The 14543-nt window shown below is 46.4% G+C and overlaps 1 protein-coding gene across 4 annotated transcripts in view; it reads right to left on the minus strand.

Annotated features, from left to right (window-relative positions):
- Positions 1-3761: 3761 nt before the first annotated feature.
- RGS6 (regulator of G protein signaling 6) overlaps positions 3762-14543 on the minus strand; it is a 266760-nt gene continuing 255978 nt past the window's right edge. For 3 of the 4 annotated variants that reach the window (XM_032690526.1, XM_032690521.1, XM_032690522.1), the window contains one exon: positions 6246-7642. In XM_032690526.1, the coding sequence (XP_032546417.1) occupies positions 7592-7642 (51 nt within the window). In that variant the 3' untranslated portion in view covers positions 6246-7591. Of the gene's footprint in view, positions 7643-14543 lie in introns of all 4 variants that reach the window. The other variant, XM_032690524.1, reaches the window with a different exon arrangement.

The following is a 14543-nucleotide window of genomic DNA, read 5'->3' on the forward strand; positions in this document are numbered from 1 at the left end:
CTCAGAATGGAGGATCTAACATATGGTATCAGCCATCAACTGAGGGAAGGATTTGAGGCTTTTCCTGCTACCGTCTGTATAAACAAATATGCAGCTGCATTGACAGACACACATGAAGAAAATCATGTCAGAGATTCCAATTGCCTGGAGGTGACAGCACGGCCAAACAGTCCTGAACACTGTGTTCAGGTAAATGCTACAAACTTGCTTTTGCCAAGGTGCTGCCACTGCCTGAGTTCAGGATGTGCCAGTTCTGCTCACAGGCCAAATTGCACTTGTGGGGTTGAGATTCAAAGAGAGGTGAGCCCAAACCACATACGCAGCTCCTACCCCCTGCTTTTGTAATTTCAGAGCAGATATAGAACTCAGTAGCTTTGTACGGGGCAGCCCTCAAGTATTTCTTTTAGTGAAGAGACAGCCAGCTTACATAGGGAAATGTTAGTTTGACAATCCCTTTAGAAGTTGCACAGAGCAGCCTCTCCAAGAGGGGCTCAGGGAAAATAAGAGTTATGGAAAGGCAGCTGAGAACCACAGATGCTCAAGTGAGGGGATGTGGGGAAGATCCAGTGTAATGGCAAAGTGGTGTCCTGGGAGCACGAGGCGTGCAGGAGCACTGATGCTCAGATGAGTAGAGCTGCAGGATGGCTTGAAGGTAAATAAGCATAGCAAATAAGCCTGTCCTGCAGGACAAGGGACTGCACATTGCAACTCACTCGGTCTGATTCCCAAGACGGACTCCCACGTGCACTAAGCAGGGAGTCTAGTTGAGGAACGTACTGATTTCCCTGGCCCGTACTGGTCTATTCCTGCAAAACCAGCGAACATTACAAGTCCTGCAGAGACAAATGGCAGACAGAAAACAGATGCTCTGAAGGATATAAGCCCAGCGACCTCGAGCTCCCGCAGCTGGGCACAGCGCGGGGATCACAGGCAGGTCTGGGAATCGGCACAGTCCTCGAGCAGGGTCGCTGGCAGTTCACACCTCGGGGCTCTGCAGGCGTGCATGGGCTGACCTGGATGCCGAGAAGAGCTTGGGTTGCAAATAACGCTCGGCTCTGGGACCCTCCAAACCTGAGACCTACAGGTCTTTGTCTCTGAAGCAGCACACACACCTCGCTGATGGGCGGCTTTCCGGTTTGTTTGGGAGGAGCAGAGCCGTTCCTAGGGTGCTGGTGCCAGAGGAAGGGATGAGCCTCACCGAGGAGTGCGTGGCTGCCAACAGCGTGGACGTGGGTTGCAGGGAACCAGGTGCCTTCTGCACCTCCCGGCATGTGACAAAGCACCAAGCTCGGTACGCAGCCTGTGTTGTCGGTGTTTGCTGCGGCTGGAAGGTTCCTCGGGAAGAGTTAACCCCGCGGGCGGGGCGGGCGCAGGCGGGGGTATCCGGGCCCCGCTCCCGCGGCCCCGCAGCGCCGGCCCCGGCCCCGGCGCGGTCCCTCCCCGCGGCGGGCGCAGCTGCGGCCCAGCCTGGCCAGCTGGCTCCCGGCCCTGCCCGCCAGCGTCCCAAGGCGGAATCCTGAGCGGCTCCGTGCCTGTGTGAGGCCAGAACCACTCGGCGGCACTGCCACGTTCGCACCGCGCCGGGAAGGCGGTCGCAGCGGGTTCGCGCGGGGTGCGCGCGTTCCACGGCCCGCCCCGGCTGCCCCCCCAGCGCGCTGCGGGGCGGCACTGCGGGTGGGGCTCCGTGCCCCTTCACGCTGCAGGAGTTCACAGACCCCATCTACCCCCTGGAGCTCTCCTCCACCCACCGCCCGGCTCCTGGCGCTACAGCCATCACTGCTCCCCTCCCCCCGCGGGGCTCCCCTCTACCCTCCCCGGGTCTTGACCTCTGCCGGCAACGGGGCATGGTCTTGTGGAGGAACAGCGAGTGTCTGCTTACCATGGGCAGGTCCCCAAGGACAGGGCTCGCTGCCCTGTGCTGGCTGCTTTCAATCACACCACCGGGGCAGGAGGCCTTCTGAAGTTTTACCTTGCAGAGGAAAATGCCACAGTTCCTCGTTGGGCCCCAAATGACTCCCAAAGAGCAGATTTTAGAATCCCAGATGCTTTTATGGGAAATTATGTGTTGTATAAAGCATAATTTGAAATTTTTATCTGGTGGGCCTTAATCCAAGTGGCATGAGGCTCAGCTGAACCATGGCAAGAAGCAGACACCCATGGTTCTGGGCTGTGAAGCTATGTATCATGCAGGAATAACCTGCATGTGGATGGATGTGAGAAATACTGTTGAGGATCCAAAAGGAAACAACTACTGAAATCTTGGTCCACATGAGGACTTCTAGTCTACCCATAGAAGGTGCTGGTCAGGGCTAGCTGTCACCTACTATTTATGTAAGGATGGCATGGTTTAAGTCCCCAAAGATGAGGAAGAGAAACTCAGTTTATTATCTCTGCTGACAGCAATATCTAAGGAACAATGCCATTGCCCCCAACAGAGCTGTCCTCTGCCACTCGAGATGTGTCAGTGTGTCTTCTGGGTCTCCAGACAGGAATGCATTAGTAAATCCCTGAATTCTTCCCACTAACATCCATCCTCTGTGTGGGGTGAATCCAGAGTTTCTTATTGCAAACATAGAGGGCAACTACGCTGACACTTGTGGCACTAGCCATAAATTCACATTAAAAGGCTTCAAGTAATAGCATTGCTGTGTAAAGGCAGCATTTGAAAAGCTTGTTTCCAAAGCTTAGCAGCAGGATTAGAAGGTTGCTGGCTCTTAGCTACGAGCTTTGCAGATGCTAGGGGCTGGCAAAGCAAAATCTGTATCATGTGAAAAAGTTGATCAGGTCTGACTCTCCCCTGCCGTGAGATTACTTTTCTCACTACAAAGCATTTCTCCTCACCAGTAACTTTAAAGTATGTGCGGGCATGAAGATAGTGTATTGTTCAGCAGCTCACTGTTCTGCTGAGCAGCCACCTCGCTTGTTCTCTGGCTCAGGTTATAAACAGTGCTGAGAAGCTGCAAAATTGCTCACAGCTTAAAAGCCAAAATCATGATAACCTAGCCTATCTTACCCTACTGTGAGCTCTACTGAAATAATCCTGCTTAATCATTAAACCACAATAAAAGCAAGCCAAGGAGTTTAAGGCAAGAGCCAAGCGAAGGTGTATCAGAGCACTGCTCCAAACTTGAACTGAGCAGTCAGCTAGAGAGAGGAAGCCCCATAAAGGGATAGCAAAGTTGTTGTGCAAAGGGTCAGAGAGATGTGGGAGAAAACTCGTACGTGTTGGGATTGTCTGCAGGAGCCACAGTCAGCTGTGAGCTGCTCCTGCTAGTCAAGAGTCTGCAGTGGCGCCCTATTTACATCCTTGTGCAGGAGATCATCTTGTTATCTAGAACACATATGAAATTCAAGTCTTGCTGTTGATGTAGGTGCTTTGGCTAAACCCTTATGCCTGATGATTATTGAGTTGTTATTTTACAGAATGGTTTACCCCCTTTGTACTGAAGGGTACAAAGACAGAAAATAGACAGACCTATTCCTTGCCCACCATGCTGCATATTGTGTTAGAGCAAACTAATTTTTTCTAAGGCCATTTCATACACAGGGTGAGGTTAAATTAAAAAAAAAAAGGAAAAGCAGGAAAGGAGAGAATATTATAAAAATAAAACTTCAGAAGACACACTGCTTCTGTCATTCTGGTGGAGGCACTGAGAACGGGGTTAGGCCCATGGACGTATCAGGAGCTTGCACTGATTCCAGGAGGATTATTCTTGTGTGCTTGAGTGCAGAACAGACAGAACAGATTTGGTCCTTATCGCTTAGACTTTTCCAGGATGCTCAATTTATTTGTGCATTTCAGGAAACAGACTAGTACAGTCAGATGTTCTGTCCCTGGGTTCCCCTTCCCCCACCCAAAACAGAAATAATTTTAGGCTAAAAGCATCACCCATGCCAGAAGATGAGAGAGCCAAATCCTTTCCAAGGCAAAGGACTTACCAAAACCACCAGGGTTTCACATGAGTAGGACTAAACAAAGAACTTCACCATAGTCTGTGACAATTTGGCTGAAGAGACAATGAGTCAATTTTGTATTTTCAGATCAAAATAATAGTCTGGATGGGGGAACACTCTTGCCTCAGCTTCCTTGAAAGTGGGAAATGAGAGGATTGGTATTGCTGAGATAATTGTGCAGAAAACTGATTCAAGTTTTGCAGTCCAAAATGGGGTATATTTTGTCTTCATTGTCTCTCTACCACCTCTTGCAGGATTTGACTGCAGCATGGAAGCATCCTGATATAACTTTACAGTCCATCATGTTGTTGTTACTGTAGTAACTTATTACTAGGACATCATGTGTTATCTTTATTGCTGCAGTACCTGGTAGAATGTACCACTGTTTGTCCACACACAGTTATTACTGCCTTATTCCCCAAACTAATTTACTGCAGCATCCTGTTGTGTCTTATTGCTGCATTATCAAAATGCTACTTTACTGCAGCGGCCTGTGTTACCTTATTGCTACATTTATTCTGGTATTATTATGTCAGCTTACTGTCACTTTTTATGGCTGCCCTGCTACCATTTTATTATAGTACTCTATGGGATCTTAGTGCTGAGTTATACTGAGAGTACATTAATCCATTTGCTTTAGCCTAACACTGTCTGCACAGGCTTGTCAAACCTCCCTAGCGCTTGTCCTGGGTTTTGCCACAATAGCCACAAATACTCTGGATACTCTATTATCCAAATAACAGTGTACAGCCATATTTCACAGCCATAGTCCTGTAAGTATGGGAAGCTTTGTAACTCTCTTGCACTGCATGGACATTGTAAAAGCTTTCCAGACTGTCTTTCCTTGAAACAGTGCCATTTAGAACATAAACAGAGGTGGAAAGCTGATTTCCTAACTCATCTTCAACCCGATGAGGTAGCTGGAAGACATGGGACACTTACTAAGCAGCAGATTACTGCTTGCAATGCTCAGTGGGATACTGTTGGATGTACAAGACTAGGATCACTTGGAATAAGCAATGTCATTAAAAAGCAGTAATTCAAGGATGCGGTTCATGTGGAAGTAGTTACATGTTAGTATCACCATATGTGACGTAAAAGAACAGTTCATATGTGTTCCCAGGAGAAGGTCTTGTCTACTTGCATGTTTATTTTGGAGAAATTTAGTCAGGAAATGAGGAGCAGAGCTTTCTTCCCTCTAGGGAATATGCAGCTCTGTCCGCTCAGCTAGCCATTACTGAGCAGATTAGCTTGCACGAGTGTGCATTTAGATGGCAAGCTGTTCAGCATCCAGGCCCCCTGATGCACACCCATATGCATGCTCTCCGCGTCTCTAAGAATTCCCTCCTTGCACTCAACTGTTCAAATACAGAATATTCCCCATAGGCAAAATACTGTGGCAGCCAACATGACCATCCTGCAGGAATGAAGCCAAGAGACAGAGCAGGGTGCTTTGCTCACAGGGCAGCAGTACATCTCCAAGTTAAATTCTGGCACTCCTGCTCCCTGTGCATGGACCATAACTCAATTTCCACCTGTCCCATCACCTGCCAGCATCCTCCAGTCCTGTCCACATGTGTCCCCAAGCTGCAGGAAACTGAGGAGTACCTCCACAGAGCTACCCCATCCTTCCCCCAGGAGACGACCTCTCCAGTGTCAAGAACTCTATCAGCATAGCAGAGATCCCCTGGAACTCACACGTCACGTATGTAGGATGTGTAAGATGAATTTGGACTGAAGGCCTCAGACAGCAGGCTTTTAAGGTATAGGCATGTGTAAAGAACAAACATCATACTCAATATTCTACTGTACCTTCATGCAGGTGTATGGATCTTAGGTATAATTGATAATAGAAGTTTTCTGGGGAAAAAAAAAGAGGTATCAGAATGAGAACTTTCATAGGTAAAGAGGGAAGGTCCTTCTTCTGAGAGAAGCTATGCTGGCATGTTTTTGTGCATACATAGGCCTTAGATATTAGAATAATACTTGCCTCAGAAGAATGTTGTCAATAGCCAGCTGTCTACTTAGCTAGATGGGTTTGCCTAGGTAGGAATGCAGACTTGTAGCCATGTAGCAATTTCTACCACCTGTACAAAAAGCCAATTTGCCTTGGCATGAGAGAAGAAGACCAAGAAACATCTTGTTATACATATGCTTTACATCTGAACTGCTTGCAAAATACAGGAGATTTTGTGGCACTAAGTCTTGAAATTTTCATATATAGACAATAAACGGTATGTGAATGCAGGCCATTTTCCTATCTGTAGCTAGTATAAGTGGGTTTTTTATTAAAGTCACTTCAGTTCTGTCCTCATCCTAACCTCTATACTCCCAACAATTTGAAAAAAGCTACTGGGTCATCTCTTGCTGTTGCACTGATGGGTTGTAGGTCAGATGAGTTTTAGTGGAAGCTCTTTTCATACTCAGAATGATGCTTCTCAGCAGGGTCAGTTATCTGAGCATGATATCACAGCTGGGTGTGCTGCTGTTTAGGAAGGGTCACCTGGCACCCAGTGCCCTGCCCATTAACACCCTCCCTCTGCTGGTCCAATCTTCATCAATTCCCTCCTCATTGTAGACTGAATTTTGACATCTGCCCACATCAGAGATGCCTTTCCATGTATACTTGTGAGCAGATTTTGGCCCTCTGTGATTGGAGCTGGAGTCCAGTTTGATCTGCTTGGAGTAAAGCTTGAACATCTATCATTGATTAAATATGCATAACCTTAAATAAATAGAAAATTAAGTAAAATATAAAACAACTCACTTTAAAATACCGCACGTGTGTGTATGTTTGTGTGTACTTGTGTGTGCATTGCACATCTAAAACATGACTTTTTGAGCATCAGGCAGAGTCTGATCACATTTGCACTATGCACACATGCAGAGTGATTCCGCTGACATCAGAGGATTTGTACCAGTATCAAAGTCTGACTTAATGGACCAGATCCTTAGGTGACGAAAACCACTCCTGCTCTCCTGACTTCAGCTGAGGATCTGGCCATCATCTCTGGACATGCTACATGCTATTGGATAGAAATGAGTGATGAACTTAAATAATGCCTTTTTTTTTTCATTGCTTTAAAGGAGGAGAAACATAGGAAAGAAAAACAAAGTTAAAGTCAATGGACCTGCAGGAGAAATGCATTTGAGATTTTGTGAGCAGGAGAAGCAGCTTCCAGCAGATATTTTATTGGATCCAGACGGCCACAAGAAAGGGAGCAAGTGAGATTGTGGAGCCATCTATTACAGTCATGTTTGTGCCAGGGAGAGAGGAGATGCATAAAAATACTGGTATCTCTCAACTCTTCTTTCTCCTAGTTGTGGTTGGGTCTGTTTCCTTAAATAATGAGACAACAAGCCCTTGCCTTGTCGACCTCCTGTGTATAGTGAAGTGTGCTCCTCCAAACCTCAGTTGGAAACAAAGTACCTGGACAGAGCTCGGCGTCCTTACGGAGCTGTGCAGGCAGGAAAGTGTAGGTGTAAACTATGAAGAGAGGTGCTCCCCTGGCGTGTGGCTCTCCACTTCCAGTCGCTCAGGCTCTCTCCCCTGCAGGGGACTGCTCTCCCTGAAATGCCCGGTCCCCAGCAGCGGTCCCAGATGTCTCTCCCATGGGGCGGTTGGCTGAAGAAGATGTCAGGAGGACTGCATCAGGCCCGTGAGGCGCTTGCTCGCCAGAGACTTTCCCTGGAGGGAGGGACAAAAAGACAGAAGAGATCCAGAGGTGTGAGTGATGCTATAGGATGGTTTGTCCAAGAGTGAGGAGCAGGGGCCTTCCCTCAGAGCAGGGTACAAGGCCCTGCTGACAGGGAGGCAATCACTTTGGGGTGAGCCTGCCCCCAGCATTTCATGTGCCTGTTGTTTTGCCCCAGGCAGGTGGTTTGGCAAGGAGGGGTTGTGCCTAGTGATGTCCAGTGGCTATTGCTATCAAGCTCACAAGGCTGTGCCCTGAGACACTGTCTAGTGAAGATATTTCTTTTCTCCAGTTACATGGGAACTGGTGAAAGCAAAGCCCTGTGCTACGCTTACTGCTACTTGTCCTGCCCAGTGCTGTCCTGCTGGTGCAGAGCACTACCCCAGCTTGGAGAGTGATGCACAACCAAGGCTGTGGTGAAAGCTGGGATGACTTTCCCACAGCCTGTGAATCAGTATCACATGCACAGTGTCCATCAGAAACAGATCTAGGAAAAAAGTAATTTCAGAAACAGCTTAGCATGTTCCTGCCCTGCTGCCACTCATCTTTGCCCATTCCTTGGTCTCTTTTCTCCTGGGTTGGTGCCTGTTCACTCCTGCCTGTCCTCCCTGTCCTCCCTGTGGTCTCCTCCAAGCTGCCAAGGCAGGACCATGGCCATGGCAGCCTTGCTCATGCCCTGCTGGCATCCTCTTGAGCTTTCCCAGACTGATGGGACCAAGGACCAGGGAGAAGGTCACCTGCACATCTGAACCCCTTCACTGGCTTAAGCCATATAGTGCCTGCTTTTAGGAGCAAAGGAGGACCTATAGCCAGTCTTCTCAATTTGCAGACAGCAGGAAGGGTATATCCCCATAGGGATACTGATGGCTTTGCAATTACTGATGTAACAGTGAAAAATTGTCTCAGATATTGCACCAGTTGCCGTGTTTCTTTGGTGAGCTTTTCTCTTGAAAAATGATGTTTTTCTTAAAGGAAAAAAGTCTTGCTTGAAATAAACATTCAGGGAATACCAGAGAGCTATGGAATACCAGAGAGCTGTAGAATACCTAAGAGCTCTTAAACAACCTCCTCTTCATTACTATATTTAGCCAAGATTTCCTTTGCAATAGGAAGTCTTACTAATTGCTGTTTCAAAGAGACACAAAAAGAGCAAGAGAAACAGATTATACAGTGAAAATGAGTATGTGCAAAATGTTGACAAAATTTGAAATGCAAAAATTAGCAGGTCATTTGAAATAAGTCTTTTTTAACAAGTTAACACTCTAAGAAAAAAGAAACACTTCCCACCTCCCTTTGATTTCTAATCTCTTTCCCTTTAGGGTTGTTCCAGGAGAATGTATCAGTTCCCTAGAGAAGCCTGATTTCATCACTCAGATGTGTGACTTTCACCAAATATTTTGCTCAGATGCAGGAACACACATGGCCTAATCTGTCTGCTTTCTGTACATCAGCAGTCAGCTGCTGGAAACACTGTTATCATTCCGACTGTCCTGCTTGGGACGAGAGACCCACAGTCTGTGCCTCACACACAGGGCTTGGCATAGGAATGGTCAGAGCTATGCAGACACTGCAGCACCACTGCCATTTAAGATATGCATGCCTTTTTTTTTTTCACTATAAATCAAATTCTTGATTATTCTTATTTTTAAATGCACTTCTGTGAAGCTCGGCCCAGTGCTATCCTAGGAGGTGGCCAAGTCTTCTGCAGGGCAACGTGGCAGTGCCTGGGGGGCTACAACCATGGCTGTCATTTTGCTGCTGTTAAGAATTACCAGACAGAGAATGTCTGGTATACCAGACGGAGTGTGAATTATCAGTTCCTAAATCCCATTTGTAGGAAGAAGAAGGTAAAGATGTGTGTGCTAATTCCTGGAAGAATAACATGGCTGAGTTTAGAAAAAAAAAGTTAGTTTCCACCAATATTTGGATACTTCCTTAGGAAAAATAAACAAATAAGCCTCAGGTTTATATAATGACTATTCAGTCAGACTCTTAACTAATCTGTGACAGGCAGCTCCTCTTGTTATCTTCTCACAGGCAGGTGGCTTGGGGCTATGCCAGCTCCCTGCGTCAGGGTCCGGCGGGGCTGAGGAGCAAACACTGTTCCACATCCAGCCCCCATTTCAACATGCAAGTGTTCAAAGCAGGAAGGGGGAAATGTCGGTGGGGGGCCACGCTGAGGACAGGGGATAACTGACAGAAAGACTGTCCTGGAGAAGGTGGTGGGTTGGAAACAAAGCAAATGCCTGTGGTTTGCGCAGAGCAAAATCTTGCTCATGGGTTTCCCAGTGGAAACTGCTTCCCGTTGCAAGGAAAGACAGTGGCCTCCATCTGCAGCTCCCCATCTCATGGGAAAGGCGTTACCCTGGGAACTGCAGCAAACTTCCCGCCTGCAGGCTGGGATGAATCCCCAGTGCAAAGCCCGTCTGTCTGGGAGGATAACTGTTTCAGGGAACAGCCTTGTGCGCAGGGACATGCAAACAGATGGGTGCAAGAAGCTCTGTTTTAAGACAGCGAGAAGCAGGCAGCAATGTTGTCTGCTTGGCTGTTGTGTTCACCTCTGTGCTAAGACAGATGGCAAAAGGATCCCTGAAATTGCATAGATGGATTAATGCTGTGACATTTTTGACTACAAAAGCATTGGGACTGTAAGTGTAATGTTCAGCACACAGCTATAGGCATACTGATATAGAGGATTTTCTTTCAACCAAAGGCAGGGCCAAGTGTCAGCCTCACAGCATGGGTCTGAGCAATATGAGTATCTGTGGGCTGGAGGCAGGTGGGATGCAGGTGTCTGGTTTGGGATTTTCTCACCTTAGACATCCTCATTAAAATAAAAATGAAGAGGATCAGAAAAAACCAGCATTTCATTAGGAAAACTAGTACCTGTTTCCTGTTACTAAAATGAACAAGAAAGGAGCAAAACATTTTGTTACAGGTGGAAAAGCTGGATAGGATCTGTGATCGACCTGCTGATATAATTCAGCATGACTCAGTTGCTTTCACAGAACTGATTTACACCAGTTGAGGGGCTAGTCCATGGCATCTCTGTTTCAGGTTTAGCCTTCCAGGGCTTCTAAGGCACAAAGCCCATCAAGAGACACAAAAGGTTTGTGCTATCTGAGAAAAGCCAAAGTGTAGAACACACAATGGCTCCTTTGGGATGGGGCAGTGGGTCTCTCCCCAGGCAGCCAGCACTCTCCCCAGTATCTCCAAACCTACCTGCCCCCACTTGCCAGGAGGGTGTCCACAGCCAAAGAGTCCAGGATGGCAACAGCATGCCTTAGTGTCATTGCTTAGTGTCCAGAAAAGAGGCATCCAGGTAACCAGGAGAAGGTGGCTGGTGTTCACCTCAAAACGGCAGAGGTGAGACACACCCCTGCATTGTCTGTGATTGCACAACCCCTTCCTGAGGCTGGCATGGTGTCAGTGCCTGAGTCAGTCAGGTGAAAGGCTACTCTGAGAAGCTGGAGATGTCTAAAATAGCTCATAGTTAGGTGAAATACAGGCAAAAAAAGTTCAGATCCAGGATGGAATTCCCTTGGGGACATCTCTGACAGAGCAAGAATGTTTCAGATTATGACTATATGAAAGTATGGCACAAAGAACCCCTGGTTTCTTTAAAAAGGTTCAACCAAAATAAATTACTTTTCCCTTCCATGTGTCTTAGTTTAGCATGAAACCAGTGGCTGCCCCCATATTTCTACCTCTTCTTTCCCCACTGAAAAAAAATGTCAACAACTGCCTTGTTTCCAGGAGAATTTTCATCTAAGCTGTGCTGGCAGGGGATTTGGAAAGCAAATGATCTCAAGGTCAGCACACTTCAGTGCTTTTACTCTGTCGGATGTATATGCTGAATAACTTAAGGAAAGATTAGAGTGGATATAAGGAGTAAACTTTTTACATGGGGTCTAAAGCTTATAAAGAAATCCCCAGTCCTCCAGTTCCAAAATATTTGCCACTACTAATTAGGGTTATGACAATTAAAAGCCCAGGCTGTTGTTGCTCAAACAGCATAGCACAAGAAGGAGGGCATATATTGTACAGCATATGTTGTGTGTCGTCTTGGATGCAGGAAGGCTTTCTTTTCTCTCATGTCCTGCAAGCAGCTGAGCTGTTACACAGCTTACAGGCAAGGTAATTTCCAGTTTTCTCTATGCAGCTGAATCAGTGATATTTTTTTGCCCCTAAACACCAGCATGACAGGAGCCTCAGTTTTTAAAGGCAGTGTAAAATCTGAATTGGAATAATCTAAAGAAAACATCAGGTAATTCTTAATAAACCTAATGAAATTGTCCCTCAGAATCTGAGTCCAAGTATGTGGCCCATCCTACTGCTTGGATACATGTCAGGCAGAGGACTGCACCTCAGCATTTGTGGACCATCAGGACTCACTGAGGCTCAGTGAAATGAAGATTAACCTGTAGGTCACAGGAGATGGTTAGCATCTTTAATGGCTGAGCCTGTGCTGAGCAGCTACTAAACTAAAGTGTAAAATGCAATCAGCAATTATTTTAATGAAGCAAAATTCAGCGATTTAACACAGGCAAGAAGCCAAGTAAGAGGAAAAAAAAGTGTCCGGGATTTGACACAAAAGGAGTTGCACTCCTTTCAAACATCCTGTATGAACCACTAGAGTTTCCATTGTGCTCTTCACTTTTATCTACCAAAACCAGCACTTTGCAGAGTTGGGAGAGAAGGCAAAGGCTGGGAACTATCTTTTAAAAAATAATTTTAAATGGAAGGTTTAGTTTTTTCCAGTGCCTATGGCTTCGCACAATGTTAACGTGTTCCTATACCTAGCATGCAGACATTCACCCCCACTGGCATGCATAAGCCAGCACTCCCAAGCATGTCATCAAAAACTTACCTGAACTCCCAGGCAGGATTTATCTCATAAAGAGCTTTGTGGCTGCAGCAATGGGACAGAGTAGGCACGGTACAGCAGAACAGACTCCTGTTTGCCAGGTCAATACTGACCAAAGTGCGTTCATGCTGACTGCTCAGCTCCACGCTTTCCACCCAACATCTCGGGACTTTGTCTGCTACAGATGGCTCCACTTCTTGCTTTATACCCCTCTTTTGCACTCAAGGCTCTCCTTTTTCCAGTCTGCTGCCCAATCTGCTCCAGCCAGAAGCATCACCTTCCTGAAGGGGAAGCCATCTCCTGGGGAGCACTGTTGCCCCATCCCTCTGTAAGACCCTCAGCAGAGAACTGGGGCTAGTCTGCATCTTCACTGGAGATGAGCAAATCCTAATTCCATCAGGTTCAATCTGAGGTTTTTTCCCATAGTGACAGAACTGCTCAGTTTTCCTACCTTTTAGCTAATATACTACAAGAAATCTAGCAATGGGCAGACAATGTCCTGCAACCACCTTTTACTTCTGAAGAAAGAGATTGCCATGGCCCTAGCCCTACCAGCACTGTTTGGTTTTCAATGTTATATTAGACTGCAGATCTTGGGGAAACTTTATTTTTGTGCCATTTTAAAAATATTCTTTTATTGGATTTTTCCATTAAAATATACATTGCAAATATAAGATAAACATAACATATATTAATGACGTTAAATAAGAAACAGAATTAAAACCATAAACAATACGGGAAAATAACTTAGTTAACACAAAATAAACACGGACACATAAACTACAAACATAAGTAACATAAATTAACACCCAAAATATGGTGGACAACTCCCTGACACAGACTAAAAACAGGAGCTGCAAAGTGGCTGTAGAAGGTAAGCATGGGAGCGGATGCTCCCGGCAAGTGGGATGCTTGCCCATTCTTGGCAGCACGGTCTCATGAGTTACTCCCAAACTCCTGCAGAGTGGGCCCCACTCCTAAGGCTTGACTGACATGTTACATGAGCTTCTCACCGTTACTGCTGATACAGTGAAGCTCAACCATCGTGAGTAAGGTTCCCACAACTGATATTGCTTTTTCCTCTTCTAGCTTATATCACTTCTGGGAACAGTTTAGAACTGCAGTCCAATTAAAACCAGTATAATCTGTTTGCATTTTATATTGTGAGGATTTCCTACACTTTCTAAGTGAGGCATTGCACTTTGCTCTGAGTAATACCAGTACACCACTGCATATGGCACAAACCAAGACCTCTGTATTCACCCAGTCCTAGTACAACTTCATAATGGCTGGAGTTCTCCTCTACTACCCCACCAGTACCATGAGGAAGATCCTCTTCGGTTGTGGAGCAGTCTGGGCTCCTTGTATCTGAGACTGAGCCAATTTTGGCATTAGTTGAAGCTGCCTATGGACTGCAGATCCAGGACCTGTTCCTCCCTTTGCCAAACAAACGGGAAGGCAGAGGTGCAGATGGATTACTGCAGCCAATATACAATGGTGTAGCAGACTGGTTTTTTCAAGCCACCTCAGAAAATGCCCTAACTGTATGTTGCTGGTCTGGCTCTCAGGCAGGGTGCAATTCTGTGCAAAGGGCTCCGTTTGTTCAACTGCCTTGAGCATGACTGAGAGCCAAATATGTAAATATCTTGCACAGAGGAAAACAAACACCACTGAAATATCAACCGCTCTGGACTATCAGAATAAACTTGGCTGAAATCACAGCAGGGGCTAAGCATATCCTACCCACCAAACTACTTGCTAAGGTTGTGGCTTAGTATCTGCAGCTATCAGCTAGAACTGTCTGTAGTGGGAATGTACCAACTTTTATCTTCGAGAGTTTGTGTGTGGCTTGACTGAAATACAGTAAATTAATAGTACGTATGTTCTGAACTCTGTACAGTGCCTTTCATCCAGAAGGATCCTCAAGCACTTCACAAACCGTATGCACAAAGATCACTCACCCACTTTGCCCACTGTGGGCAAAAGGAAACTGCCATCCTGTGCCAGCAGCATTATACAGCAGTGTT

Source organism: Chiroxiphia lanceolata, chromosome 6 (assembly GCF_009829145.1).
Source record: "Chiroxiphia lanceolata isolate bChiLan1 chromosome 6, bChiLan1.pri, whole genome shotgun sequence".
Classification (NCBI taxonomy): Eukaryota; Metazoa; Chordata; class Aves; order Passeriformes; family Pipridae; genus Chiroxiphia; species Chiroxiphia lanceolata.